This window comes from Sorex fumeus, unplaced genomic scaffold, assembly GCF_029834395.1.
Source record: "Sorex fumeus unplaced genomic scaffold, SorFum_2.1 ptg000044l, whole genome shotgun sequence".
NCBI classification, from domain to species: Eukaryota; Metazoa; Chordata; class Mammalia; order Eulipotyphla; family Soricidae; genus Sorex; species Sorex fumeus.
The window spans coordinates 5,504,505-5,531,548 of NW_026606101.1; the positions used below are offsets into that span (position 1 = coordinate 5,504,505).

The window sequence follows — 27,044 nt, forward strand, 5'->3', positions numbered from 1 at the left end:
CCCGGCCGGCGGCGGGAGCAGGCGGCGGCGGGAGCAGGCGGCGGCGGCGGCGGCCGAGGCGGCGGGGGCTGAGGCGGCCGGCGAGCGGGCCCCGGCGGCGGCGGCGGCGGCTCCTGCGGGCGGAGACGGGGCGGGGCTGGGCGGGGGCGGGACGGCCTGCAGGCCCCGCCCCGGCCCGCGCGCCGGGAACAAAGGCGCCTGTTGGGAGGACCCCCGCCCGCCGCCCGCCGCGCCTGCGCCCCGCGACCCCCCGCCGGGTCCCCGCCAGGAGGGTGGGGGCCCGCCCGTGCGTGGCGCCCGCCGTCACGCCGCCCGGGACACAGCCGGCCGGCCGTCACGACCGACAGCCCGACAGCCCGACCCTCTTCACGCGCGGCGGCGGCGGCGGCGTCCCGCCGGCCCGGCCCACACGGCCCCGCACAGGCCCCGCCGCAGCCGGCCCCGCAGCTCCGCTCCCCCCGAGCGCCGCCCGCGCAGCGCCTGGGAGGCGACGGGAAGGTGCGTGCGGAGCAGCCCCCGGGCCCGCCGGCCACGGCCAGTTACCTGGGCGGGCTGCCCAGCGGAGGGAGCCAGGCCAGGCCCGGCCGCCTCACACCCGCGGCGGCGGCGGTGGCGGCGCAGGAGGCGCGTCCTCCTCGCGCTCTCTCCCGGGAGGGCTGGGGGCGGGGCCGCCAGCCGATTGGCCGGCGCACTCTGATGGACAGCTGTGCGGACCCGCCCCTCCCGCCAGCCCCGCAGGCCGCTCTTGCGACGGCTGGACTCACGTCTGGCCCGACCCCGCTGGCAAGCTGTTTGCCCTTGGAGAGCCCCAGCCTTCGGTGGGGCCCCCTTACCCAGACCCCTGCGGGACATCCCCTGCGGGGTCCTGAGACCCACCCCCCACCCTCCTCGCGGCGGCCGTGCTGTCCAGAGGGGGCCGGTGTGCCCGTCCCTTGGCTGGCGAGGGACACTGCTCTCGCCACTCCCGCTCTCTCTCCACGCAGCAGGATGCGGACTCAGGTCGGCCTCACCGCGCCCCTTCTGCAAATGGTCCCCCGAGCTTTGGTTTTCCTGGCCTGACTCCCCTTGTTTTCTTCCTTTCTCTGGCCGCTGCCTTTCAGCCTCGTTGCTTCTCTTCCTCTGGGCTGGGTCCTGAGCCAGTTCTCAAGGCGGCATAACCTTTTCCTGTGGCTTCTCTGCTCGCCACCCTGACGTCCACTTGCTCCATCTGTATCCCCAAGCTCCTCTGCTCCTGGTCCCCACTTAACACAGCCCTCGCCCTCCCATCCCTGACGACTTTACAGAGTCAGAATATGGCACTAGAGCCTTGGATTCAATCTTCTCCTCCGCTTGGCTCTGCACCCAGGTGTCTCCACTTCCCCGAGCCCATGGTAGGTCTTTCCCACCCAGACTACCCTTCTTGGCCTTGCTGCATCTTTCCTGAAGGCCTTGCCTTCAACTCTGAAGTGGAATGAAGCCTGTCTATAGCATAGCACCCTGATCGCGCTCATCTGGAATGGAATGAAGTCATGGTCGGGCTGTTGTCTCCCCTCCCGTCCACCCCACTGCAGATTGCATCTGACCCAGCAGTCCTGTCCTATCTGATTCCTTTCTCGCTCACACCACTTCCCCTTCGCGCTCTGTTCTTCAGCTCCAAGGCCTTTGGGTGCATATTTGAATAATTGATCTTGTCTTCGTGAAGCTGTTCCCTAAAATCTCACCCTAGCAATCTGGCTGATCCCTGCGCCGCCTAAACTGAGGACACCTTCAAGTAAAAGAGGAGCCTGTCTGGAGAATGTTGAAACAGGGAGAGCCAGGGAAACCAGGGAGAGACAATCCAGAGGTAAAAGACCAAGCTGATGCCAGAGAAAATTCCGATTTGCTGGAATTTGTGACTGTAAGAGGGAGTACTCAGGCTGTGTGTGTCTGTGTGTGTGTGTATGTGTGTGCTATTGCAAGACTCTTTGAGAGTGGTTGTGTGTGTTTTCCCAACCACTGCTAAGAAGCCAATTCCTATGAGTGAGGCTGAGATGGGTTTGCTGGTCAGCTTCAGCCAGGAGGGCGGTGGAGTGGCTGAGATGGACTGCCACCTAGTGACAGACCTTTAATGTAGTGGGGAGGGAACTGAGGTTAACCTACACTGCCCAGGCCAGTCCTACAAGGCGTACATATGTGGTCACACCTGATCCTCATAATTACCCCTCTGATAGGGGATTTGTGTCCACCGTGAACCTTGGAAACAAACTCAGGGAAGCCAGCAGCTTTGAACCCAAGGCTATCTTGACTCCACACATTTTTCTGCCTCGGAAGAGAGCCACTGACCTAAGTAGATTTTGGTGATGAGTAGTAGTCACTGGGCACCTACTCAGAATGGCTGGTCCTGGGCACAGGAAGCCCAGCATCCCATGGGTAGCTCACACGGTGGCTCAGCTGGCTTGAGTTTGAAGAGGAGATTGGTGAATTGAACAAGGGAAACCCAGCACCCACCCAATTTAGGCAGCCCTTGAACTGTGATACACTTAAACATAGTTTCTCCAGGCGTTCCAGAAACCCCTGGCCACAGAAACACACGTGTGTGTGTGTGTGTGTGTGTGTGTGTGTGTGTGTGTGTGTGTCTGTGGTGTTGATCTGGGAGCCACACCTAGCTCTGTGCCTGGAGGTTACTCTCTGCAGTGCTTGGGGGACTATGTGGTACCAGGGATCCAACTTGGGCCTCTTGCATGCAGAGCCTGTGCTCAGCCTGTTGAACTCTCCAGCCCAATAGAAACTCTTACTCGCAGTCTGCTGCCATACCCATCCTCCATCAGTAAACAGGAGCTCCTTTTCTACTGGGATTTCTGAGCCAGTGTTCCAGGCTTCAGGTGCCTCCCTCAGAAGTTCAGGAAAAGCAGGGCACACAGAGGGTGTGGCTGGGATGGGCTTCCCCCAGTTCAGCATATATATGGGTACGTGGGTGTAACTGGCAATGCATGCAGCTGCCTATGCTGGCTGGGAGGGAGCAGCCTGGCACCCACACAAACCACACGCCCATGACATCACCCAGGCTAGCCCTGCTTGGGCCTATTTCTGTGAACACTCATGCTTCAACACGCCTTGACCTACACCAATACTGGTGTCTGGGCTCTAGGGAGGAGTCCCAGCCCTGTGGAGGTCGCTTTGGACTTGTGGGTGAAACACTTGTTTTACCAATCAGCACTCGGCATATAGTGGGTTCAGCCCAATCACATGACCTACATTGGCTTATTTACTCCAAGTGATAGTTCTGTGACATGTAACCAGATGGAAAACAGGCATGGCACACTCGAGACACAATCAAAACACACAAGAAGTGGCAGAGATGGGATTCAAAACCAGGCAGTGTTAACTCCCGACTCCTCAGCCCTTTCTGTAATAACATCGCTACCAGGTGTAATGGCTGTTTTTAGTTATTCAACACAACAGTCCAAGGTTGGGTTCTTTGAAAGCACACTGTGACAGAGGTTAGTGGCCAGAACATTTCTGAGAGTATGTCATTGTGATGAACACTGTGGGAGAGGAAAAGGGAGGGGACGGGCATAAGGAGAATTTTTTTTTTTTTGCTTTTGGGTCACACCCAGCGACGGACAGGGGTTACTCCCCGCTCTGCACTCAGGAGTCACCCCTGGTGGTGCTCGGGGGACCATATGGGATGCTGGGAATCAAACCCGAGTCAGGCGCGTGCAAGGCAAACGCCCTACCCGCTGTGCTATCGCTCCAGCCCCCATAAGAAGAAATTAAGCTGTGAAGCATTTGCAACCCTCTGACAGTTGCAGCCAGCCCCCGAGAAGCTGTGCTACATGGAGCAGGCCTGAAGCTGACTCGGTTGGGGGCTGCCCTGGGACAAGCCCTCTCTCTGCCTGGTAGCTGAGGAGCAGAGGTGTTCTTCGGGCTGACCACTCTCCCAGGTGGGGCAGCAAGAGCTTCCTTGAAGGAGAATCTGAGTAGTACTGTGTCCACATGCATAATCTTTTTTTTTCTTTTTGGGTCACACCCAGCGATGCTCAGGGGTTACTCCTGGCTTTGCACTCAGCAGTTACCCCTGGCGGTGCTCAGAGGACCATATGGGATGCTGGGAATCAAACCCGGGTTGACCACGTGCAAGGCAAACGCCCTACCCACTGTGCTATCACTCCAGGCCCCTACATGCATATTCTTTCCCTGTCCTTTAAACAAACAAAATAGGAAAGAGGGCCCAGAAATGGCTCGAGAGACTGGAGCCTATGCTTTGCACATAGGAAACCAGATCCCCAGGTCTCCCAAGCACTGTGCTAGGAACAGCTCTTCAGCACTGCTGGGTGTGAGCCCCCACACAAAAAGACAACATTGTACTCAAGTTAATAGGGTATATTATTAATGTGCTGTTACAAGGAGGCATGTAATATGTAATAGTATATACTCTGCTGATATTGGTAACTAAATATGGCTGAGCTTCCTGTTAACCACAGTAAAATCTCTTCTGATTCTTATTCCTTATAAGAACTTGAGTGACCAGAGAAGGGAAATAGAGCTCAACTAGAGTTCAAGGAGGTACAAGCCATAGAGGTAGGATTTGGGCTTGGAACGTCTAATTTAACTCACATGTAAGACCATCCTTTTTCTTTAAACTGCTTTTTTTCCTTTCTTGGTTTTTTGGGTCATACCTGGCAGTGCTCTGAGATTACTCCTGGCAGCTCTTGAGGGACTCTTATAGGATGCCGGGGATAGAAACAGGGTCTGCCACATGCAAGGCGAAAGTCCTACCTACTGTATTACTGCTCCGTCCCCCTGAACTGTTCTTTTAGTGACTTCTAATATCTAAATGTCTTGACCAGCCTTCTCTGGGTTTGTGAGCCAGTCAGCCTGCTCCTCAATGTACAATCAGCACATTGTAGTTACCTTAATGCACCTTGAACTGTACCGCACAACATGCTCTCTGTACACTCCTCTGTCCCCTTTCTCAGGTGGGTAGCAAGGACACTCTAATTTCTTCACTGTCGGGTAAGAAGGGCTAAGTTCTTGCTAGCCACTGGCCAGTGCCAGTGCAGATCTATTACTTTTTCATTTCTCTCCCTTTCTCCCCACTACTTGTTCTCTTTCTTTCCCCCAGTTCCCCCCGCTTTTTTTTTGGTTTGTTTTGGGTTACATCTGGCGATGATCAGGGCTTACTCCTAGCTCTGCACTCAGAAATTACTCCTAGCAGTGCTCAGGGGACCATATGGAATGCCGGGGATCAAACTTGGGTTGGCCATGTACAAGGCAAATGCTCTACTCGCTGTACTATCACTCCAGTCCCTCCTTTCCCCTTGTCTCCTCCTTCCAGCTATACTCCTGCTGCCTTCTTTACAGCACTAATACTGCATTAAGATTAGTTGGACCAAGCTTCCAGTCCAGTAGTGGATACAGAATTGCAATCAACATTTGTCAGCAGATAACAGTTCCGTGTACTAAGGATCCCTGAAGCACTGAGAAGAGACACCTGTCTTTATCTAGATCGGTAGGTGACTGGAGGTAGTGATGGTACAACAGGTAGGGAATTTGCTTTGAATGCATCCCAGATGGTCCCCTAAGCGCCTCCAGGAATAATTCATGAGTGAAAGCCAGGAGTAACCCCTAATATCACCAGGTGTGGCCCCCAAACAACAAAAAACAAAAATGTATATACCTAAGATATGGTGGCTCTAAATCTTTTGCATCGTAAGATCACTCCAAGTACCGTGACTTTTTTTTTGGAGTTAAAACAAACATTTTTAGACATGCAGGATCAAAATGTCCACGTTTATTTGTTACATGTACATATACATTATTTAAAACAAAGTATTTATGAATATTAGTTTTCCCTATTATGACCTTTCTAGTAAATAGCTATTTCAAACTCTGCATCTTTGATTTATATGTAGTTGTCACCATTAAATTCATTTCTTGAATCATCTAATTCCTAAAAGCCCTTATTGCCTTTTACATTAAGAGCAAAAAACTCCTGAAAAATCAGTTTAGTCGAGGAATTTACACGTAACACCCATTTGAAGTGTAAAATTTGTGGAACCTTGACAAATGTATATGCTCATATTATCTCCACTCAATGAAAACCGTACATTTCTATTGCCCAAGAAAGTTTCTTGCTGCCCTTCTGTACGTGTTTCCTCCGCTCCCATCTAGCAATTGATCTACTTTCACTCACATCACTATAGACTATTTTGTCGAATTTGATATAAATGGGATTGAGCACATGCTTTTGTTTCTGTATTCAACCTGCTTGAGATTCATCCATATTTCTAGAGAAAGTCTGAATTACTTGTGTATCACTAAAAATTATAACCTAAGCAATTAACCTTTGCATACAATATTAAAAGGTTTAATTTTATGTATCAGTAATCTACATAATACTTATTTCAATTTTTTACACAAATTTTCAAATGCATATAAAGTATAGAAAGGATTATATAGGGAATGTCCATGTATCCACTAGCGAGTTTTAATTATAAACTGGTGGTATTCTTTATTTCACGTCCTAACTCCTTCCATATTATTTTAACACAAATTCTCAACTTTATAATTTTATTCACAAATTTGTGCTTAAGTTTTAAAAACATTTACCTAACAACAGTATCATTATCAAACCTAAAATATGTCAGCACCTACTATTTAAAGTGATCTTCTTTAAGAGACTTGTTTATATGTAATACTTGGGATTGTGAGAAATAATTACTAAGTCTGTGGTAAATTTCTTTGCCGCCTTGTTTACTGATTTTGTAAGAGAGCTACTTAGAAGTATCCAAAACTAGCTTGACTGAGGTCATTTCAGGATAATGTTTTTCTCTCCCCAAAGTGCTTTTTTGTTCAAAACAAGTTGAAAGAGCATCCCAGTATATGAGGACTTTGTATGGACTGAAATAAGTCAACTTTATTTGGGGGGGCCACACCCAGCAGTGGTCAGGACTTGCTCCTGGCTGAGCTCAGGGGACCATATGGGGTGCTGGGGATTGGATTTAGGTCAGTCCCATACAAGGGAAACACCCTATCTACCATGCTGTCACTCCCACCCCATAAGTCAACATTTCTTAACAGAAAGTTTTTTTTTTAAATATACATCCAGTGTTTGTGGTGCTTAGGAGGCAATTTCAGTTGGTAATTTACTGGAGTGAAGGATGATGGCTACCTGAGTTTCTGTAAGGAGGGGAGAATAGATGGTGCTTTTCACTGAAATGTGAAATCCATCCCAGCTTAAGTGATAGGTACTGTACTAAGCTCCAGTTTAAGATTTGAGATTGAGAAGTCCTAGGATCCCCACAGAGATGGTTTCATCGAAGGAACGCAGGCTGGAAATAAGGGGTATAGGCAGTCATCTTTACTTAGGAATAAGCTAGACCATGAGAAGAAAATGCCAACAGCGACAGTTAAGGACCTGATAAAAGAATCAAACAAGGAGGGTGGCATAAAAGCCAGAGAAGCACTTTAAAGAAAAGCATCAGAGATTAAAGATGAGCTGGGAGAGCTCTCTGAACACCAAGCCCTCAAAACACAAAGACACACACAAATCCAAAAAGGTAGCATAAGGTTCTGGTATGGTAAGGTTCTGTTTACATTAGACACCCAATAAAGATAAATTTCTGGAAGTAGATAGTGTAGGCTGGGTGTGGTAATATGAAGGAACTGAAATTGGGCCTAAAGGGATCTTACTAGAATGAGTCTAATGTTGACTTAACTGGGATTGCTGTACCACTCAGGAAAGTTATTAAAAACATTTTGTACCTGATAGGTGACTTCAGTGGAGCTGTCAAAAGTGATGTGTTCACTGACTCTGGTCCTGATGGAGCGGGGGCTGGAGAGATGGGAAGGAAGCTAGGTGCAGTGGGTGGAGGAATGACCAGTGGTGGGGATGACTCACTCCAGGTGCTTGTTTGTGCAGTGTCAAGGGTGGGAGGGGTAGGTGGCTGGAAAGGGCTCAGAGTCGAGAGGTTTCTTTTTTCCATTTTTAAAATGTGGCAGAGGTCTGAGGTAGATCTGACAGGACAGACAGGATTTGCTGACCAGCTATGAGGGGTGTGAGAGCCAAGCAAGCATCCAGATGTCTGGTTTAGGTTGAAGACAGCTGTTTGGCTGTGCCTACAGCTGGAAGTCACCCAGATTGGTTTATGTGGAGGTAATTGAGGCACGTTATTGAGTAAAAAATTGCACGTGGAAAGGTATTTTTTTGTTTTTGCCATATGACCTATGCAGTCTCCAAAGGCAAACATGATTTTTTTACAAAAACATGGCAGGAGTGATAATACAGTGGGTAGTACAGTGCCTTGCACACAGCTGACCTGTGTTTGATCCCCTAAACCCTGCCAGAAGAAATCCCTGAGAGCAAAGCCAGGTCAGGAGTTTGAGCCCTGAGTGCCACTGGGTGTGACCTCAAAACCAACCATCCAAAAAAAAAAAAAAAAAAAAAAAAGCGAGGGAGGCCTGACATGATGGGGCCCTTCAAACCTTTTAACTTTGACGGAAGTGGAATGAGGTAATAGGCCTACTAGATTACCAAACAAGGAGTGAGTAGGTCTCATCTGGTTTAAGTTTGTATCACACACCCAGGAGCTATGAAGTGTATGAATTGACTGGGTACTGGAATTTCTCCTGCTGATATTCCTTACGGTCAGCAGCCTCAACACCACAAAACTGAAAAATACATGGTCAAATTGTGCTGGTCCAAAGCAGTGATAGTGTCATCGCTGGGGTGAATGCTCACAGGGTGTAGAAATAAAGACTAGGGTCAGAGATACAGCAGAGGGATTAAGGTGTTTGACTTGCATGTAGCTGATCTGGGTTCAATCCCTGGCATCACAGAGCCCACCAGGAGTGATCTGAGCACAGAGCTAGGAGTATACACTGAGCATCATTGGGTATTATCCCATCCCCACCCCCTGCCCCGCAATAAAAGACAAATGAAGACTGCTAATGAGGAAGATCTCCAGGATTCCCCGCATGGGTCTGATCCCATCCCTATCTCCAGTCCCAAGTTAAGTTCAGAAAAGGTCAGGAGATGGCGTTCTTCCCTAAATTCAGTTGCCCTTTGTCAGCTAGCTGAAGGACTCAGGTTAAGGGACTGATTCTGACCACTGTCTTCCTGCTCCTTGCCTTATTAGACTGGAGACCTCACCCCATCACCTTGCTCCCAGACTGAGAGATAATCTAGGAAAGGAAGTTTTAATAGTTGTGCAACTTTGAACCTAGTGGTGCTCCAAGTCACTAAGGCCACACCTGGTATTACTTGTGTGTGTGTGTTTGGGGGGGGGGGGGGGGCGGTGGGAGAGGAGGAGAATGCATGTCTTGCTGTGGCTCTACCACTTCTGCCACGTTCTCAGTGCATTTAGAGGAAAAATGTAGGAGTCCTAAGCCTGTTCTAATACAAGAACTGGTAACAGCCCGTGCCCTCCTTCAAACATAGGGAGACGTCTGTATTCCAGTTAAGATAAGACTCGTGGGAATTAGTGTTCTGATAGCTCAATGTTCATCATACTTGCCATCCTGACTGTAAACTCAGTCACATAAGCAAATACTAATAAGCTGCTTTCTGCTTTTAGCCAGTATCAGATCAAGCACTTGAAAAGATCTGTCCCCCAAACACCTGGCTTCACCTTGCTCAGAAAAATATTACCCATGTTAGCTTCTAATACAGTTCGTGAATCAAGATGTTTTGTAGATTTTTTGTACCCTCCCTAATTTCTTGGGCATGCCTCTATCTAAGAATGTAGACTTTGCTCTCTGGCACACACCTACAAAAGCTGAACAGATAAAGTCTCACCCAGTCCCAGCTCCTTTTTTTTCTTCTTTTTTTGGGGGGGTTGGGGGGAGTCACACCCAGCAATGCTCAGGGGTTACTCCTGGCAGTTCTTGGGGGACCATATGGGATCCTGGGAATTGAACGCCCTATACGCTGTGCTATCGCTCTGGCCTCAAGTCCCAGCTCCTTGAGAGGGAACCGCGCTTATTTCACCTGAACAGTCAGACCACATCCATGAAGTGCCAATCCCAAATCCCCACTCTGACCTGCGGCTCTGTAACAAAAAGGCAGAGACTAAATTTCCGTTAAGTTGTAGGAATTTATTTTAAATAACCTACAGTTGATTAAAAGGGAATTCATGATAAAAATAGAAGATACTTGAGGAAAGATGTGGGAAATGGACTCTGCACACACACTAAACTAACAATGCCTCTAAACTAATGATTATAGCAAAAAATGTTTTCACATTAAAATTCTGCTTTTTTATGTTTTTTTCCCCCATTTTTTACACAATTACAAAAGAAAAAAATAAAAGCCCTAAAATCTTGATTATTTTTTTTCCTTTTTGGGACCAAATACTCATTTTCCTCTAGATTTATTGACCTGTGGAACTTTTTATACATCTTTCAAGTGAAAGACTGGGGTTTGAAACAAAAAGATGAATATCTGAAAGGGTACATAGAATGCTCAGAACAAAGAATGATGGGAAAATGGTTTCAGTCACTGATTATTTCATTATCCTTATACTCACTCACCCGTCATCCCTCCCCAACCCCAATCTACACGATCTTTAAGATCAAGAAAAAGGTTTAAATATTTTAAAATAATTAAAAAGAAATAAAAATTCACATTTAAAAAGGAACACTCAAGTCAGGAAATATTTTCCCATCATGCTTTTCTGTGAATAGGTGTCTGAACCAAAACACTGCCGATGTCACAACTGCTTCAAGTTTAATGAAAATTGATTCCCATGACAATAGATAGTGACCACTCTAACAGGTGCGCTGGGTTTTTGTTCTACTTAATTTTAAATTCCTGAAATGGGGAAGGAAGGGGAGTTTAGGAATTCATTTCTATTAAAATATAGAAGTTATTGCAAAACCCTAACTGTAAAAACGCACCAATATAATCGGACTTTGTATACAGTAGCTAAGAGAATTCCAATGCTTCAGTGAAACAATGAATTTGCCTGGCAGAACACTTGACAAATTCCCATCCACTTGCCCTCCTGAAAAACAAAAAAAAATTCAAAACAAATCATACAGCTAGAATTTTGATATTTGAAATATTTTTAAATAAGTTGTCCATAGGACAACTGGCTCAGCTCTCCCTTATAATATCTCCAGGTTTATCTTTTCGTAAAGATGTTGGTTTGTTAAGACTTGCTGCCTCTCTCCCTCAGGTCTGAGGGCAAGTGAGGCTCACAGTTTATCCATCTCCCCAAACCACACTGTTCCTTTCCACAGAACCCTGCCCCTCAAGACTGGCTAGAACTCGTAGTCCTCATCGGCCATGTCAATAGCCCAGGCAAACTTCTCCCGCTGGGTTTTGTTGTAAATTTTCTCAATTGGAATTCCCCACTTCTTGCACCTATGAACAAGAGAAATAAAGGAAAATTAATACGATTTAGGGAACAAAGGTTAAGTTTGGAACTTAGGTGGAACTAAGGGTGCACAGATGGGCTGCCTTCTTCAAATGGATCTGTTCCAGACATTGTTTTAACATTGTTAAACTAATTAACATTGTTTCAGACCATGTCCTCAGAGTTTGTGTTCAACCCATTTAAAGTATGTTTTTTATTAGAGATGTACAGATTAAAAAGTGAAGGCAGAGGTCAGCAAAATGATACAAGAGAAGCTCTTACCTTATATATAACCAAAGCCCAGTAAGGTCCTCGGTACCATTAGGGATCACTCCTAAGAGCTAGGAGTATCTCCTGAGCTCACTCTCCCACCCAAAACCCCAAAGGCAGAGATTTCACTAGCAAGTAAGCGTAAGCATGAAAGCAGAACCCTAATAGTCTGGCTCCATACTTTAAACCTCTTCACAATACTGCTGCTCAAGCTAACAAAACCTCTTCAAGACCAAAAGGAACCCCTGGTGTACAGATGCCACAGGAGTGGATTCCAAAGCCCACATCATAATAATAAACATCTTTTCCCAAGAGTCACTTGCTCTGGATTTTGCCTCTGACTCTGTGAGTTAGAGTGCAGGAAGGGAAGAGAGAGAAAACTGCAGAACCTATACGCCTCTACATGTGAACTGTTTAGCTCCAGTTCTCATTTTTTCTTTCTTTCTTTTTTTTTTGCCTTTTGGGTCATACCCGGTGATGCACAGGGGTTACTCCTGGCTCATACACTCAGGAATTGCTCCTGGTGGTGCTTAGGGGACCATATGGGATGCTGGGAATTGAACCTAGGTCGGCTGCGTGCAAGACAGCCCTACGTTTTTTATTTCTTTAACAAAATTTCCTTATAAAATTCTTTTAAAGAGTTAGATAGTAGGAAAACATGTCAGAACTCTCCATGATACTGAATCTACAGGAATTTCAGACAAAAATTAAAAAATGGGACTATATCAAATTAAGAAGATACCCCACAGGGGCTGGAGTGATAGCACAGCGGGCAGGGCATTTGCCTTGCACTAGTCAACCCAGGTTCGATTCCCAGCATCCCATAAGGTCCCCCGAGCACCGCCAGGAGTAATTTCTGAGTGTAGAGCCAGGAGTAACTCCTGTGCATCACCAGGTGTGACCCAAAAAGCAAAAAATTTAAAAAAAAATCTAAAAAAAAATCTGTTTAAGAAGACACCCCACAGACTGGGAGAAAATATCTGCCCACCATTCACCTAACAACAGGTTAACAGTCAAGATATATAAAGCACTTATAAATCTTTTTTTTCTCTTTTTGGGTCACACCCGGCGATGCACAGGTGTTACTCCTGGCTCTGCACTCAGGAATTACGCCTGGCAATGTTCAGGGGACCATATGGGATGCTGGGAATCGAACCCTGGCTGCGTGCATGGGAAATGCCCTACCGGCTATCGCTCCAGCCCCAAGCACTTATAAATCTTAAAAAAAAATAAAACTCATCCAAAAAACGAAGAAAAGAGATGAACTGACACTTCCTTAAAGAAGACCTAGATGGCCAAAAGACATGTGAAAAAATATGCTCCATCACTTATCAAGGAAATGCAAATTGAAATAACACCTCATACCAGTGAGATTTGTCGACACACATGAGAAAGAACAGAAACCATCGTTGTTGGCATGGATGTGGAAGGAAAAGAACCATTATCCACTGCTGGTGGGAATGTCAAATGTGAAGAACAATACACATATTTATTGAAAAAGTGCTTGCTAAGTTCTTTTACATATTCCCCTCAGCAAGCACTAAAAGTATATATTCTTAGCCTAGAGTTCCACAAATAAGATAGAGCCATTACACTGAACTTTACCTTTTAAAAGTAAGGCACACACGCTCAAGACAGATTTAACAAGACTGGAATATAGGAATACCCCAATAGTTCACTGCACGTGCACTGTGCACAGTGTGCTATGGTTAGGAACATGAAGGTTGATGTGATATAATCTCAAGTCTCCCATCAAGTTTCTCACACCAGCAGCCAAAGTCTGGGAGCTCTATCCTTACCAAGCCACTGAGATCCTAGGGTCCAGATAATTGAGTTTGGAGGTCCCCAAGGCAATCTGTTTATTTTCTTCTCGGTCTGTGGCCTGAACTTCAAGCTTCATTAACTGTTCCTCCAATCTCTGCACAGCTTTCTTCTTTGATTCTACCACCCTGGAAGAATGACAGTCATCAGAACTAGGCTAGCTCTCGGCAAATGAGTGCTTGCAACCCCACCTACCACTTTGGGCAGAAGTGGCATAAAAAGCCCCAAGTACAGGAGCCAGAGCAATAGTACAGTAGGTGGGGCAGCTTGCCTTGCACATACTGAGCCCAGGTTTAATCCCTGGCACCCAATATGGTCCCCCAAGTCTGCCAGAGTGATCCCTCAGCTCAAAGCCAGGAGTAACCCCTGAGCACTGCCATGTGTGGCCGAAAACAAAAGCAACAAGTAAAAAAATTTTCCAAAGAAACTCTAGAATAGCAAAGCCCCTCTGGCTAGTTAACAGACCCATTTTATTCTCATCACCACCTCCCAGAGCATTATTTAGCGTCAGACACATACTTCTTAGTCTTTGCATCCTTCATGACCTTGGCATCAGCCTTAGCACTCTTCAGATCTCTCCGGGCATCTGCGAGCTGTTCCTTTTTAGCATCAATCTGAATGAGAAGAACAAAAGAAACAATGGGCTGGGGATATTTGCTCTCTCGTGTTCCGAAGCCCTAGGTTTTATCCCTGTCCTCCTCCTGCTCCCCAAAAGGACAGAAACCAAGTAAGTACAGAAACCAAAAAAAAAAAAAAGTGGGTGACTAATAGATCACTTGCATGAGACTCTGGGTTCGATTCCCAGCACCCCCCAAAGGGGGGGGTGCCTTGAGGTTTAAAATATATGTAGGGGGTTGAAGAGATAGCACAGTGAGTAGGCGTTTGCCTTACATGCAGCCAACCCACGTTCGATTCCCAGCATTCTATATGGTCCCTGGAGCACCGCCAGGAGTAATTCTTGAGTGCACGAGCCAGGAGTAACCCCTGTGCATCACTGGGCATGACCCAAAAAGGAAAAAAAAAAAAAAGACTCCAAAAGAATATGCCAAGGGTGGTGAGGTATTGGTTGGTGGTTGTCAATGACAGAGTGAACAAGACAGAGACAAGTGAAAGGCTCCATCAGAGAAATGAACCTTGAAATGTCTCTACCAAACTAATTTAGCTCTCTAGTTTGCCATTAAAATACCTAGGGAAAGCTAGGGAGATAGTTCAAATGACTGGAGCATAAGCTTTACATGCAGAAGGCTTAAGTTTGAGCCCCAGTATCCCAAGCACCAACTGGAAGCAGCACGTAAGCAATGATGAATATAGTCCCAAACAAGAAAAAAAACCAACCCCCGAGTGGTGGCTTCATAAAATGTTCAGGAACTACTTTTGCACAACTGAATAAAACTATTTGTCCATTCATGCCCCTCAGCAACTCTTCAAGGAATAAAAGTTACTGCAAGGGCAGTAATTAAAAATAAGAGTTACTTCCAGTGTCCTCATTAATTAGGAAACTCTAGAAAAAAGGACTTGGAATCAGAGTACTAGATTGAGTACTCTGGCTTTAGACACCTGACGGTTTTAGACGATAAAAACTGTTTACAATTCCAAGAACAGGACAAGAAATGATCTCTATGAAACCGACAAAGTTACTAAGCAAGACTAGCTAATTCTTCAGACTTGATCAGCACTTCAGGAAGGAGCTGCCAACTTCTCAAGAAAAACAGAATGGTGCTGGGGATATGGCTCAGCAGGAGAGCACTTGCCTTCCAAGAGTAAAGCCTTGAGTTTGATTTCTGTCACACACTCCCCCACCCACTGGGGAAAAAAAAAGCCTTGAAGAGAATATTTAAGCAACTAAATAATAGCCAGGAAGTCAATTGATCTACTCCAGACCAATTCTTAGCATGGCCTGGTTTTGGCATTCTGAGACAGGAAGGAAATTACAGTAGTTTTCACTCAAAAACAAAAGATTGCTAATATTTTTAGCCACGAAGCATTTTTTCCAAATGAAATCTTAGGGAGTCCCAGCCTACAAAAAGAAAGGACAAGGGTAAGCTGGCTTTATTATTTTTCCCACCCTCTGCTCGACAGAACCATGGAAGGGCTCTGGAAGACTTAATAATTAGTTCCTGTTAATAGCATGGGCAACAACATGAAATCACTGCCCAAGTCTGCTACTCACATGGCAAAGGACGGACAGTGGAAGCCCAGACCTGCTGACCCGTGAGGACAAGGAAACCTCCATAGAGCAAATATATGCCTGACTCACCCACTTTGCGCTGTTGCTTTGTGACTAGCATTGTCTTGTTGGACAAATACAAAGCTCAGGATTGGAAACAGAGGCCATCATTGTGAAAAAATCATAAAATGCGGCTTGCTATGAATGGCTTATTTCCAATACCTATATTCTAAGTCAAAACGTAAGAAACATTCTACACACAAAAGCATCAAGATTTCACTAGCCAGTTTCTTCTTAAACTACAAATACAACGCCACAGTCCTTTAACCATTTCTGTAAATGCTAAATTGGTAGGCTATGTAAGTTCTCAAGGCATCAAAGACTCCATTGATTCACTCAGCAAACAGGGGCGTGTGTTTACTTTGTGGAAACACAGAAAAAGGTTCCCGGGTTTGGAGGGCTCGACTGGCAGGCAGCCTAAGCTGCCCAAACAGTGGTTCCAGAGTGAGATAGACCAAAAAAAAAAAAAAAAAAAATTTCTACTCATGCTTCAGGGAGGAGTCTCTTGGAATAGATAAACAAGCTAAATATCTATGCTTTTATGGGTTGGAATCAGACAAGAACAAATGATACCAAATGATTTACCGCATGTTTTAACAGAATGGTTAAGATTGTCGCTCCTAGTGGGTATTCTTTAGGGTTCTTTGCCTGCCAAGTGTACAGTCAGCATACAGCATCACTATATTTGATAGGTTCATGGACATATTTACTATGGACACATCCCTTCAAGAAAAACTAAATGGCACATGAAGTATGAATTATTGGTTGTGTGTCTTATGACCCAGATGTACTACCCCTGTGTATTCTTGGGAAATTTTAACAGAAGGAAAATACTCTGGACCTTAGAACAGTTGTCTCATGGGACTAAAACTATAGTACAAATGTGTAGGGTGCCTATCTCATATTCAGTGATCACATATAAACCATTCCTGAGTAGAGAGTAAGGAGTAAGCCCTAAGCACTGTTGGCAATGGCCCAAAAATCAAAATCAAACCCAAAAACCCCAGTTGTCTTACTTGACAGTGACAGTTTTTGTTTATTCATTTATTTTTGCTTTTTGGGTCACACCCAGCAATGCACAGGGGTTACTCCTGACTCTGTACTCAGGAGTTACTCCTGGCGGTGCTCAGGGGACCATATGGGATGCTGGGGATCGAACCTGGGTTGGCCGTGTACAAGGCAAATGCCCTACCCACTGTGCTATCAGTCCAGCCCCAACAGTGATAGTTTTTGAACTCTAGTTGCCCAGCTATAGAAATGCGGACAGGGGAGACACTGGACACGGACAGAGGGGACAGCGACACCCACACACAAGCATACCTGCTGTGCTCATCAGGGCTTACTCCTGTGGCTGGGGGGAGGGGGGGCGCGGGGAGGGGGAAAAAGAGTGGGACAGATGGGATGGTGGGGATCAAACCCAGACCAGGTGAGTGCCAGGCAAACAACCTAACCACTGTACTATCTCTTTGGCCAAGCTATATAATTCTGAGAACTTGTGATTTATGTCATTTCACTAACCTAGCTGAAATTCATCATTAACTGTTCAATAATCAATATAGGCAACAAAACTTATCAATATTATTTATGAATTTACTGATTAAACAGTATTACAGGACATGTCCTGGGTATGGGCTGGAACGATAGCACAGCGGGTAAGGCGTGTGCCTTGCAAGCAGCCAACATGGCCAACTCAAGTTCGATTCCACCCAAGTTCGATTCCACCGCCCCTCTCGGAGAGCCCGGCAAGCTACTGAGAGTCTCTCGCCCACACGGCAAAGCCTGGCAAGCTCCCCGTGACGTATTCGATATGCCAAACACAGTAACAATTGTCACAATGGAGACGTTACTGGGCCCGCTCGAGCAAATCGATCAACAACGGGAGAACAGTGACAGTGACAGTCCTGGATATGGCACAAAGGGCTGCAATAAATGCTTTGAAGATGAGAGGCCTGGTAAATGGCTCCCAAGCACAGTGCAAGAAACTGCCGAGCACCACCTGGTATGCTTTTCCAATAATAATATGTATTACAACATACTGTAGCCTAGGCCACATTAATACTATGTTAGCATGAGGTTTCATTTCCTTACATAGGAAGGGTCTGGACTGTTGTCAATAGGAAGAAGTTATAGAAGACAAACCTTCACCTATGTACCCCTTAAAGATTTAAGGAGGTGAAATCTCTTAGGGTAGAGGGGGTAGGAGGTAGCTTTTACAGGTAGAGATGTGGTACTGCCATGTGTGGGCTGTTAATGAGCTTTTGTGAACCAAGACATCAAACCAGAGAAGGGTGGACCCTCTCGAAGGAAAAATTATAAGAAAATCTAAAGGTCATGATAATTTGAAAGAAATCATCGAGTCCAAGGGTTCCCTGTGACAAAGCCCAGATTAACTTTTATGTATGCAGAAAACGCCAGGCCAAGACAATTTGGAGAAACTATAACCTCCAGTAGCTACTCTAGGCTCTTTCCTCTGTCAAGCCCAAGTTTTTTTTCTTTCTCTCTCTACCCCCCCATATTTCTCTGAACTTCTTTCAATATAAAACTATTTTGCTTAACTAATATTAGTATTTTCGTATCACCAGTTGCAGAAATCTTTCAGTATCATTTAGTCATTACTACTGTGAAATTCATAATAGTCAATGTACCTACCTTAAGATCTTAATAAATTAATAAAGAAGCACATTACTGTGTCACAGACTTTAATATACATTTTTAGATATATTTTAGTATAATTGATTTCCATTATAACCCTATGTGCTAGAGAAAGGAATATCTGAATTTTATCATGAATAAATGCATTCAAGGGTGGAGCGATATAGCACAGCAGGTAAGACATTTGCCTTGCACGGGGCCGACCTGGGTTCGATTGCTTTGTCCCTCTCGAAGAGCCTGGAAGCTACCCAAGGCATATTTGATATGCCAAAAACAGTAACAACAGTCTCACAATGGAGACGTTACTGGTATCCGCTCAAGCAAATCGATGAACAACGGGAGGACAGTGCTACAGTGCTACAAACACATTCAAATGTGCTGATTATATAGCCAGTGCTAACACAGAAATGTCCATCTTATCAAATCCCAAATGTATTGCAGCTTAAAATCTATTGTCAAGCAGAAAGAGGGCTATGGAAGAGAATCATCTACTTCTTTCCAAGTCTTCCTCTAGACTTTGGCATACAGTCAAGAGTCAACAGATGTTTAACAATGAGTTATATAAAAAATGATTCATGTGGAACATGTTAGAATAAAAACAACTGTGTTGGGATTGAGGGAAATTAAATAATGTTTCATCATCTCAATTTGAAACCATCTAATTTGGAAATAGTTGTATTTGAGAGCTGTGGTATGAAAATTCTATGAAAACTGTCTTTGTAGTCATTATCCTTAGATAGAACAGTAATTTGGGAGCTGAAGCAATAGTACAGTGGGGAAGGCATATGCCTTGCATACGATGGACCTGTGTTTGATCCCTAGCGTCCCATTTGGTCCCCTGAGCACTGCCAGGAATAATTCCTGAGTGCAGAGCCAGGAGTGACCCCTGAGCATCGTTGGGTGTGACCCAAAAAGAAAACAAACAAACAAAAAACCACAACCAAGATCGAACAGTGATCAATACTATTTTAAAGAGGGTGTGTCAAAGTTTGCTTTGCAAAACCATTTAGGTGGCTAATGTAAAACTTAAAAGGGTTTCTTGAACAATGAGTTCCGTATAGTTAATATTTTGATCAGAGGTAATTATCATATTCCTATTTGTTTACATTTAGGATGGACTTTTTTTCCAGAACAGACCCAAACCTAGGCCCCCAAATTGAAATCCTTAAGACTAGATTATTGTTGTCTTTTGTTTCTGATTAGCTACCCACAGCAGACATGGTTCCCTTCACTTTGCTACCTCACCGTGTAGATCCCAAACTTATTTGGCCTACCACCAAATAGGGGAACAATATTTGCTCTCTGCACCCCTGCATATCTACCTTCTACAAGTGAAGAACAAAAAGCACCCTCCCCTGCTGTGCCTCCCAACCTCCTCAGGGTGTGCAAAGAGCTCCACTTTGGAAACAATCATCGAAGAGTCAAGATACCTTAGATTGTAAATTCATCATGGACTTCTCAAAAGTTTTAGGTGGTGCCCTCTGATGGTTACAGAGAATTGCAACAGCTCGATTGGCTCGGTTGTAAGAAAGAATCTTTGCTGGGATGTTCTCATCCGCTGTAAAGAAAGTGAAGTTAGTTTAAAACCAACAGAATTTATGCAACATGCCTTTCTCATTCTTCATAATCCTAGTTTTATAGATCTGTATCTAATTCAGACTGAAGGCCCCCTCAGTCAGAATCTGAGAGTCAACAATTATTGCCTCGGTATCTACCCCTCCACCCAATACAGCCAGAAACTGGAATTGGAACAAAATAGTCTGAAAAGAGGGTAAAGTAAAAGGAAATTTTAAAATTTAAAATCATAAGACATGGGCCAGAGTGATATTACAGGGTAAGTCACTTGCCTTGCATGTGGCAATCCAGGATTCAATTCCCGGCACAACATATGGTACCGAGCACCACCAGGAATGATACCTGAGCACAGAGACAGGACTAAGTCCTGAGCATAACCCCCGCCCCATGGGGGGTGGGGGGTGAGGGGTGGGGGGCGGGGGTGGGCTGAAAATAACACAAATGTAAATATGAAACAAAACCATAAAGTATGCTTTCTTTAAAATTTTTCATCTTAATCATCTTTTTTTCAATTTAGGATCAATGCTTTTCAACTACAAATCTATGGCTGGCTGTTTCATGAGTTACTGTATCTCATACGTAATTTATATAATACCACGTGGTAAACAGACACTGGTAACTCTCTGCAGACTGGCATGAGTCAGTGGATCTGAAAATAATTAACCTAAGAAAAGTTTTCCTGGTACCATGTAATTCTTAATCCCTCTCTAAAATACTGACCCCTCAAACATACTCAGGATAGAGGAAATTTACAGTGATGGAGCTCTGGAAAGAAAAAAAAAATTATGCCTCTTGTAGATATACCGTCTTTTACTCTATTGAGAATACCACCTATCTTGCTGCTTTGTCTTAAGGACAGATCCAGCTTGGTATGTGGGGTATCACGCCAGGATCAAACCTGGAGGTTCCTGAATGCAAAATGTGCCTATCTTCCAGCCCTCTGGCCCATTCTTAAGGGAAATTAGAAATGGTGTCAACATCAAGGAAAGGATTTGCTCCTATTTTGTACCAACAAGCATGATCAAACTTTCCAGTTTAACAGAACAGCACAGCAGTTGTCTTTACCCTTTGAAATTATATACAAAACACAAAATATGGGCATTTTCAGAGCAAACTCCCTTCAATACTCAACAGAATTTTTCTAGAAGTTAAGGTGGAAATAAAACTGACCTGATCTTTATACAACTACGCTATAGCTCTCTTTGAGAGGCTATGTTTTAATGTGAATCACAGCATTAATGAGGGAAGTGGAAGTTACAACACAGGTCATACATAATAAGGTATCATCAGTGAGTGTGGGCGCTATCTGACAGTAGTACTTACGAGCTGTAAGTTCTTTAAGCTGCTGCTGTAGCGTGATGGAGGCATTGTATGTACGGAACACCTTGGCTGTTAAGCCTTCCATGAGATCTTGAAGATGCTTATTTAAAATACCAGTCTAAAGGAGACAAAGGAAGAGAGGATTTAGGTGAAAGGCATACCAGCAAGAGAGAATGTTGGAATTTAGGTAGAAGCCATACACCCTGCTGTTCCTTGCGAATTCTGTAACATGGGAGTGCAATCAAAAGCCATTGCAAGCTTATTGTTGCCCTGCCAGAAGGTACTTGAGAAAATCCCCAAATACAAAACTGTACAGTAATTTTAAGCAAGTCGGTAAAACAAATTTGTCTTTCCCCATTAAAATCTTCCCTAGTAACCACCACAGTTCTCCAGCAGCAGAGTGGCTTGGCATCTAGACAAAGGAAAGCTCTGGAAGAGCTAATGGAGGATAAGCTTTGGCCATGGATTCAGTTTGTGATCCCAGGGAGAAAGCGTGTACAGGATGCCACAGGACAAGCTAAAGGGAGAACCCAAGTCACCCCAGGCAAACGTTCTCTTTAGGAATTTGCAAGGCTCTGGACCCTTTTTGAACCCATTGCACTATGTCCACTCACATTGAGTCTATCAAAAAGATCATCCTCAGGCTGTTTGTTCTCCATAAATAGTTGTAAGTTTTTAAAAACCTGTAAGAAAGGAGAATCTAAATGTTAAAAAAAAATTGCAAATGCAAATAAACAATAGCACGAGAAATACTCATCACCTTTACCTAGACTGAGATAAAATTTTATCTCAGTCACCACTTATACACTGTGTACTCTGCTCACTCATTCTATGTAGATATGTAGATTTTAGGGGTACTTATTTTGTGCCCTTTTATCCTTAAATATTTCAGTGTATTTCCTGAGGCTAAATCTTCTTTTAAGAGAATAAGTTTGATAAATTTACATCATTTTATTTTGCTGCCCATACTCCAAATTTGTCAGTTAACTGAATATACTTTTCTTGCCCAGCATGCTCTACTAAAGTCAATTACATTTAATTGTCAAGTTGTTTCAGTCATAGATACAGCTAGCTTACTTTTTCACTCCAAAAGACATTGCAGAAGTTGAACAAAACTTCCAAAGTGACAATGTGTAACATGATCTGGGGCTACTGAAATTTGGTTAAATCATTAAACAACTGAGTGGTTTAGATCTTATGGTGAGTTGATCTGTTCTGAAGGCCAACTCTCTAGAGCATGCTTCACAGGAGATGGCTCCTCATTCCCGCAAAGGAAGAATGGGATAGGGGACTAAGGTGCATGGACTAAAAGAAGTATCTGTAGGACACCAAATACCTTCCTCTTCTTTCTCTTTAAAGTCATTTTTCCAGGTGAAGACCATGAAGGAAGGTAGGAGACAAGAGAAGAAGGAAAAATCCAGGCAAGTGAGAAGCACAAGCAATATCAACTTACTCTTTTCTCAACAGGGACCTTGTTATAGTATCTGATTGAGTCCTTCCCAAGGAAGTCAAATTCTACCACATATTCCTGACCATCCAACTCTGGGTGCAGATTGATGTGTTCTACACGAAGTGAGCAGCAACCCACAGTGTCCGCTGTTTCTCCTTCCTCCTTCTCATTACCTGCTCTCAGAGCCAGCTATCCAGAGATGGGAACAAAGGAAGGAATTAAAAAAAAAATGAATAAAGAAATTTGAATCTCAAAGGATCTCTGGGAAATGAAACCAGAAGCCCCCTTATTTTCCTTGGGGCAATAGCACTGGCCTACAAGACCTGGCAATGGTGGCGTCTAGAGTATAAAGAGTCATAAAACATTTATCTTCCTTAGAAATCTACTTTTTAAACTTTTCCCTCTCAAATGAGGGTAAAGGAAAGGGACATTTTTTTAAAAGCAAAAGGACATATCCTCCCCTCTTTTAGCCCTGGGTTCAATGCATGGCACCATATGCACATATTAAGGGGAAAAAATACAACCCCAAACTTGGCAGTGCTCAGTGTTTACTCCTGGTTGGTTCAGGGAACCATATGGGGTACCAGAAATTGAACCTGGCTTGGCATGTGTAAAGCAAGCACGCTACTCTTGTACTATTGCTCGAGCCCCTGCACACACAAATTTAAGAAATAAAATACATATCCCAATGTAGCACTGTCCTCCCGTTGTTCATCGATTTGCTCAAGAGGTCACCAGTAACGTCTCCGTTGTGAGACTTGTTGTTACTGTTTTTGGCATATTGAATACGTCACGGGGAGCTTGCCAGGCTCTGCTGTACGGGCGGGATGCTCTTGGTAGCTTGTCGGGCTCTCTGAGAGAAAAAGAGGAATCGAACCCAGGTCGGCCACGTGCAAGGCAAATGCCCTACCTGCTGTGCTACTTTTGGGCCACACACATCCCAATGCATGCAAAAAAGAAGCATTTGATGAAATGAAACATTTGTTCATAATGAAAAGTGAATGAATTTGAAGACAAATTCAGCAAGTTAAAAGGTAGCTATCAACAAAGCATGTTCCTATTCTGGGCATTTAAAAAAAAAACATTATGTGTGTGTTGTGTTTTATATATTTGTGAAACAAGAGGGGACTGCTTAATGAATTTTCAGGCTTATACCCATTCAACTCAAAAATACCCTCCAAAAGATCCCAATTCACTACCCATAGAAACCTTTGAAGAGTATGTGGTTCCTGAAAATAATATGCACACACGTGCACACTCTCGCTCTCATCTTCATACAAGTCTCTCTCTCTCTCTCTCTCTCTCTCTCTCTCTCTCTCTCTCTCTCTCTCTCACACACACACACACACACACACACACACACACACACACACACCCTTCTCACCTTGTCAATAAAGTATAAGGCTACAGCTCTCTGCCGGACTTTCATCTCTTTGGACTTCCAGTCTTCTCGATACTGGTTCCGGATTTTGTCCACACACTTCTTCAGCCGACGAGCAGTCTCATATTTCTGCCAATCTTTCTCACCCTGCAAAGACCCAAGAATCCCAAATGCAGAATACTCAGGGATTGACAGCATAGGAATTCTGAAATTCTAAGTTCAGAAGTCTGAATAAACAAAAAGGGTATTTAACCTGATGCAAGTTCTTACTTCCCCATTTCACTGTCAGACACAAATGGATCCTGTCTAACTGCTCCGAAAGTCTCGGCAAAATATTTATGCTCATGGATAAAGTCCACATGGCATATCCCTGAAATTCATTTCTGTCAACACCAAGGTATACACATGCCCACTGCATACAAGGATTGCAGCTTTACTGTTGAGTCTGTAATCCAACAGCAAATGCAGCTAGGACTGAACTTCATTAAATTCAAGAAAATCATTCAAGGAAACAGAACCAAAGATTACAAGATGTAATCACTCAGAAACACTAAGGAACTTCCAGGAACAGCTACAATTATTCACCATTTTCTAACTTTTGCATTTAAAAGTATTCTGATTAGACTGAGGTAAACAATGTTAATGGGAATAAAGCTTTTGATCAAAGGTTTAAAAATCGATTCTAAAAGAAATGAAAGGTTTTTAAAAGGTTATGAAAAAGACAATCAACGGCTATAAGAAAAACTTTGCTGTAACCATTTACAAAAGAAACAGATTTTTAAACAAGCACCAAAATCAAAAGAAATGAAATTAAAAAGTACCCTAACGAACACAAAAGAGTAGAGAGTATTACATGGGTTAAAACAGACTATAATGGGAGCCTAGATAGTACTAAGAGTGGGGTGCTTGCCTTGCATGCAGCTGACCAGAGTCTGATCCTCTGCATCCTGTATGGGAGTAAACCCTGAGCATAGGTGTGTGTGGCTCAACCCGCGACCCCAGTCCCCATCCCAAAAGACTGTAGTGATATAAACACAAAAATAGAAGAATCTTTGCTCTTAATTTGTACCCACCTATGCCTGGTTCTCACCAATCACATAGCCACGGGTCCTATAGTAAAGGAAAATGGCAAGAACGTGTGTGTGTGTGTGTGTGTGTGTGGGGGGGGGGGGGGGTGGAGATCCACAGAGCAAGAAATAGGTAGAAAGTGACTTCTAGCTCCTGACAAATAATCAAAAAATAAAATCTTACCCAAATATGCCAAGGTCCCTTTCTCACAACCATGTGTGGACTAGTACTATCTACTTATTTGGCTATTAACAAGGGATTTAGTATTACTTGATATGAGGGCATCCTCTCCCAAAGAGGAATCGAAAGAGCTATGCTTGGAGTTCCAACCTCCATCGGCAATCAAGAATCAGGGACACTGTCTCGTTTGCCAAGGTGTCGAAAATTAGATGGGCTGGACATGTAATGTGATTTGGAGACACCTGCTGGACTAGAGCCGTTACTGACTAGATTCCATGGAACATCAAAAGATCGCGTGGCCGCCCACCTATGAGATAGTCAGACCTCTTCGTCAAGACCCTCAACGATCGGTTTGACGCTCCTCATGTTCCTGGAGCAAGGAGACACCACTGGGTTACTCTAGCACACGACAGGGACGAATGGAGACGTTACTGGCGCCCACTCGAGCAACTCGATGAGTAAAAGAATGTCAAGTGATCAAGTGATATGAGGGATGATTTCATGATTAGTCATACAAAGAAATAGATCTAAATTCTATTTCTTAGCCTTGGAAAGTTTAAGTTTTGTAAGTATTTTCTGACATTTAGGAAAGCAAGTAACAAAAGGTTATAATCACATAAATAATAACATGGCTTGGGTTTTTCTTAAGCCATACTCGGCAATACTTGGGGGAGGATGGTGCTTATGGCTACTGCTGGCTTGGATGTGTAGTGTGAAGGTTCCTAGTGGTACAGGAGTGGGGTAAGCTGCATGCAAGGAAAGCACCTTCACCCCTGTATTTTAACATTTTGGCTCTTTTTAAACCTTTTCCTGAAGAGCTTCAGAGGAATATTTCTAAGTATGAAAAGAAAAAGATGTAATAGTCACTTAAAAAGGAAAATAAAGTGTAAAACAAAACATGACTAGAATACATTAAAAATTTGAAATAAATTTTATATGGCATAAACTTCAGATAGATATAATCAAAAAGAGGAATTGTGAACTGAAAGTGTGTCCCACTTACAAGATGACTTTTTAGGCAGAAAAAGACAACTCTAGTGGTGTGGAGAGAATACACTATAAGTGATGGGAAAGAGAGAGATAATCACATCAGAAATGCTAGCTAGTGGTTTTTGCTCCTTGTTCACAGGTACAAAAGTGTGGCGTAGCAGCTGAAGTCAGGAGGAGCCTCACATCTCACTCCACCAACTCCACCCGGCGCCACTGGGTGTGGTCTCTATTAAAAATGTAAAAGACTGAAAGCTACTGTCTTCATGGAGGACTTCTATCTATACAAAAACCACAAATGAACACAAAACATAGTTAAGCAACCACATGTAAGCCGGGAAGATGGTTCAAGGGTTGGAGTACAAGGAACCCACGGCTCAGTCCCCAAGGACCGCTACAGTGGAGTGTTCCCGGAACACTGCCAGGTACAGTACCCAAATTTTTTTTATTTTTTAAAAAGATAGCAAGAAAACATATGGATGGAGAAGCTCCAGTATTCCTTTAAAATGCTCTAAAGGAAATTTCATGTAAAGGGGAATATGTCATCTAAAGATCCTCAAAGTATTGGGTATACTTGCAGAAAAACCCTGAGGGTAGGTGGCAAGCATAGAAATTAATCAAGTATCTGATTGTGATAACTATTAACTGAGTCTAGATTCTGTGGCTGGAATTTTTTTTGATAAGTAAAACTGGGTCTGGGAAAATGGTTCAAAGAGCTGGAGTGCAGGCTTTATGTGTGGGTATCCTGGGCTCAGTACTGTATGGTCCTCTCAAATCAATTAGAGAAGTGACCCT

At 44.1% G+C, this 27,044-nt stretch overlaps 1 protein-coding gene across 1 annotated transcript in view; it reads right to left on the reverse strand.

Annotated features, from left to right (window-relative positions):
• Positions 1–10,041: 10,041 nt before the first annotated feature.
• Positions 10,042–27,044, reverse strand: part of TOP1 (DNA topoisomerase I) — a 103,311-nt gene continuing 86,308 nt past the window's right edge. The window contains exons 14-21 of the mRNA XM_056121434.1: positions 24,018–24,161; positions 22,637–22,822; positions 21,798–21,866; positions 21,187–21,301; positions 19,719–19,846; positions 13,929–14,023; positions 13,388–13,537; positions 10,042–11,326 (exon numbers count right to left, since the gene is read on the reverse strand). Of these exons, the coding sequence (XP_055977409.1) occupies positions 11,224–11,326; positions 13,388–13,537; positions 13,929–14,023; positions 19,719–19,846; positions 21,187–21,301; positions 21,798–21,866; positions 22,637–22,822; positions 24,018–24,161 (990 nt within the window). The 3' untranslated portion in view covers positions 10,042–11,223. The remainder of the gene's footprint in view (positions 11,327–13,387; positions 13,538–13,928; positions 14,024–19,718; positions 19,847–21,186; positions 21,302–21,797; positions 21,867–22,636; positions 22,823–24,017; positions 24,162–27,044) is intronic.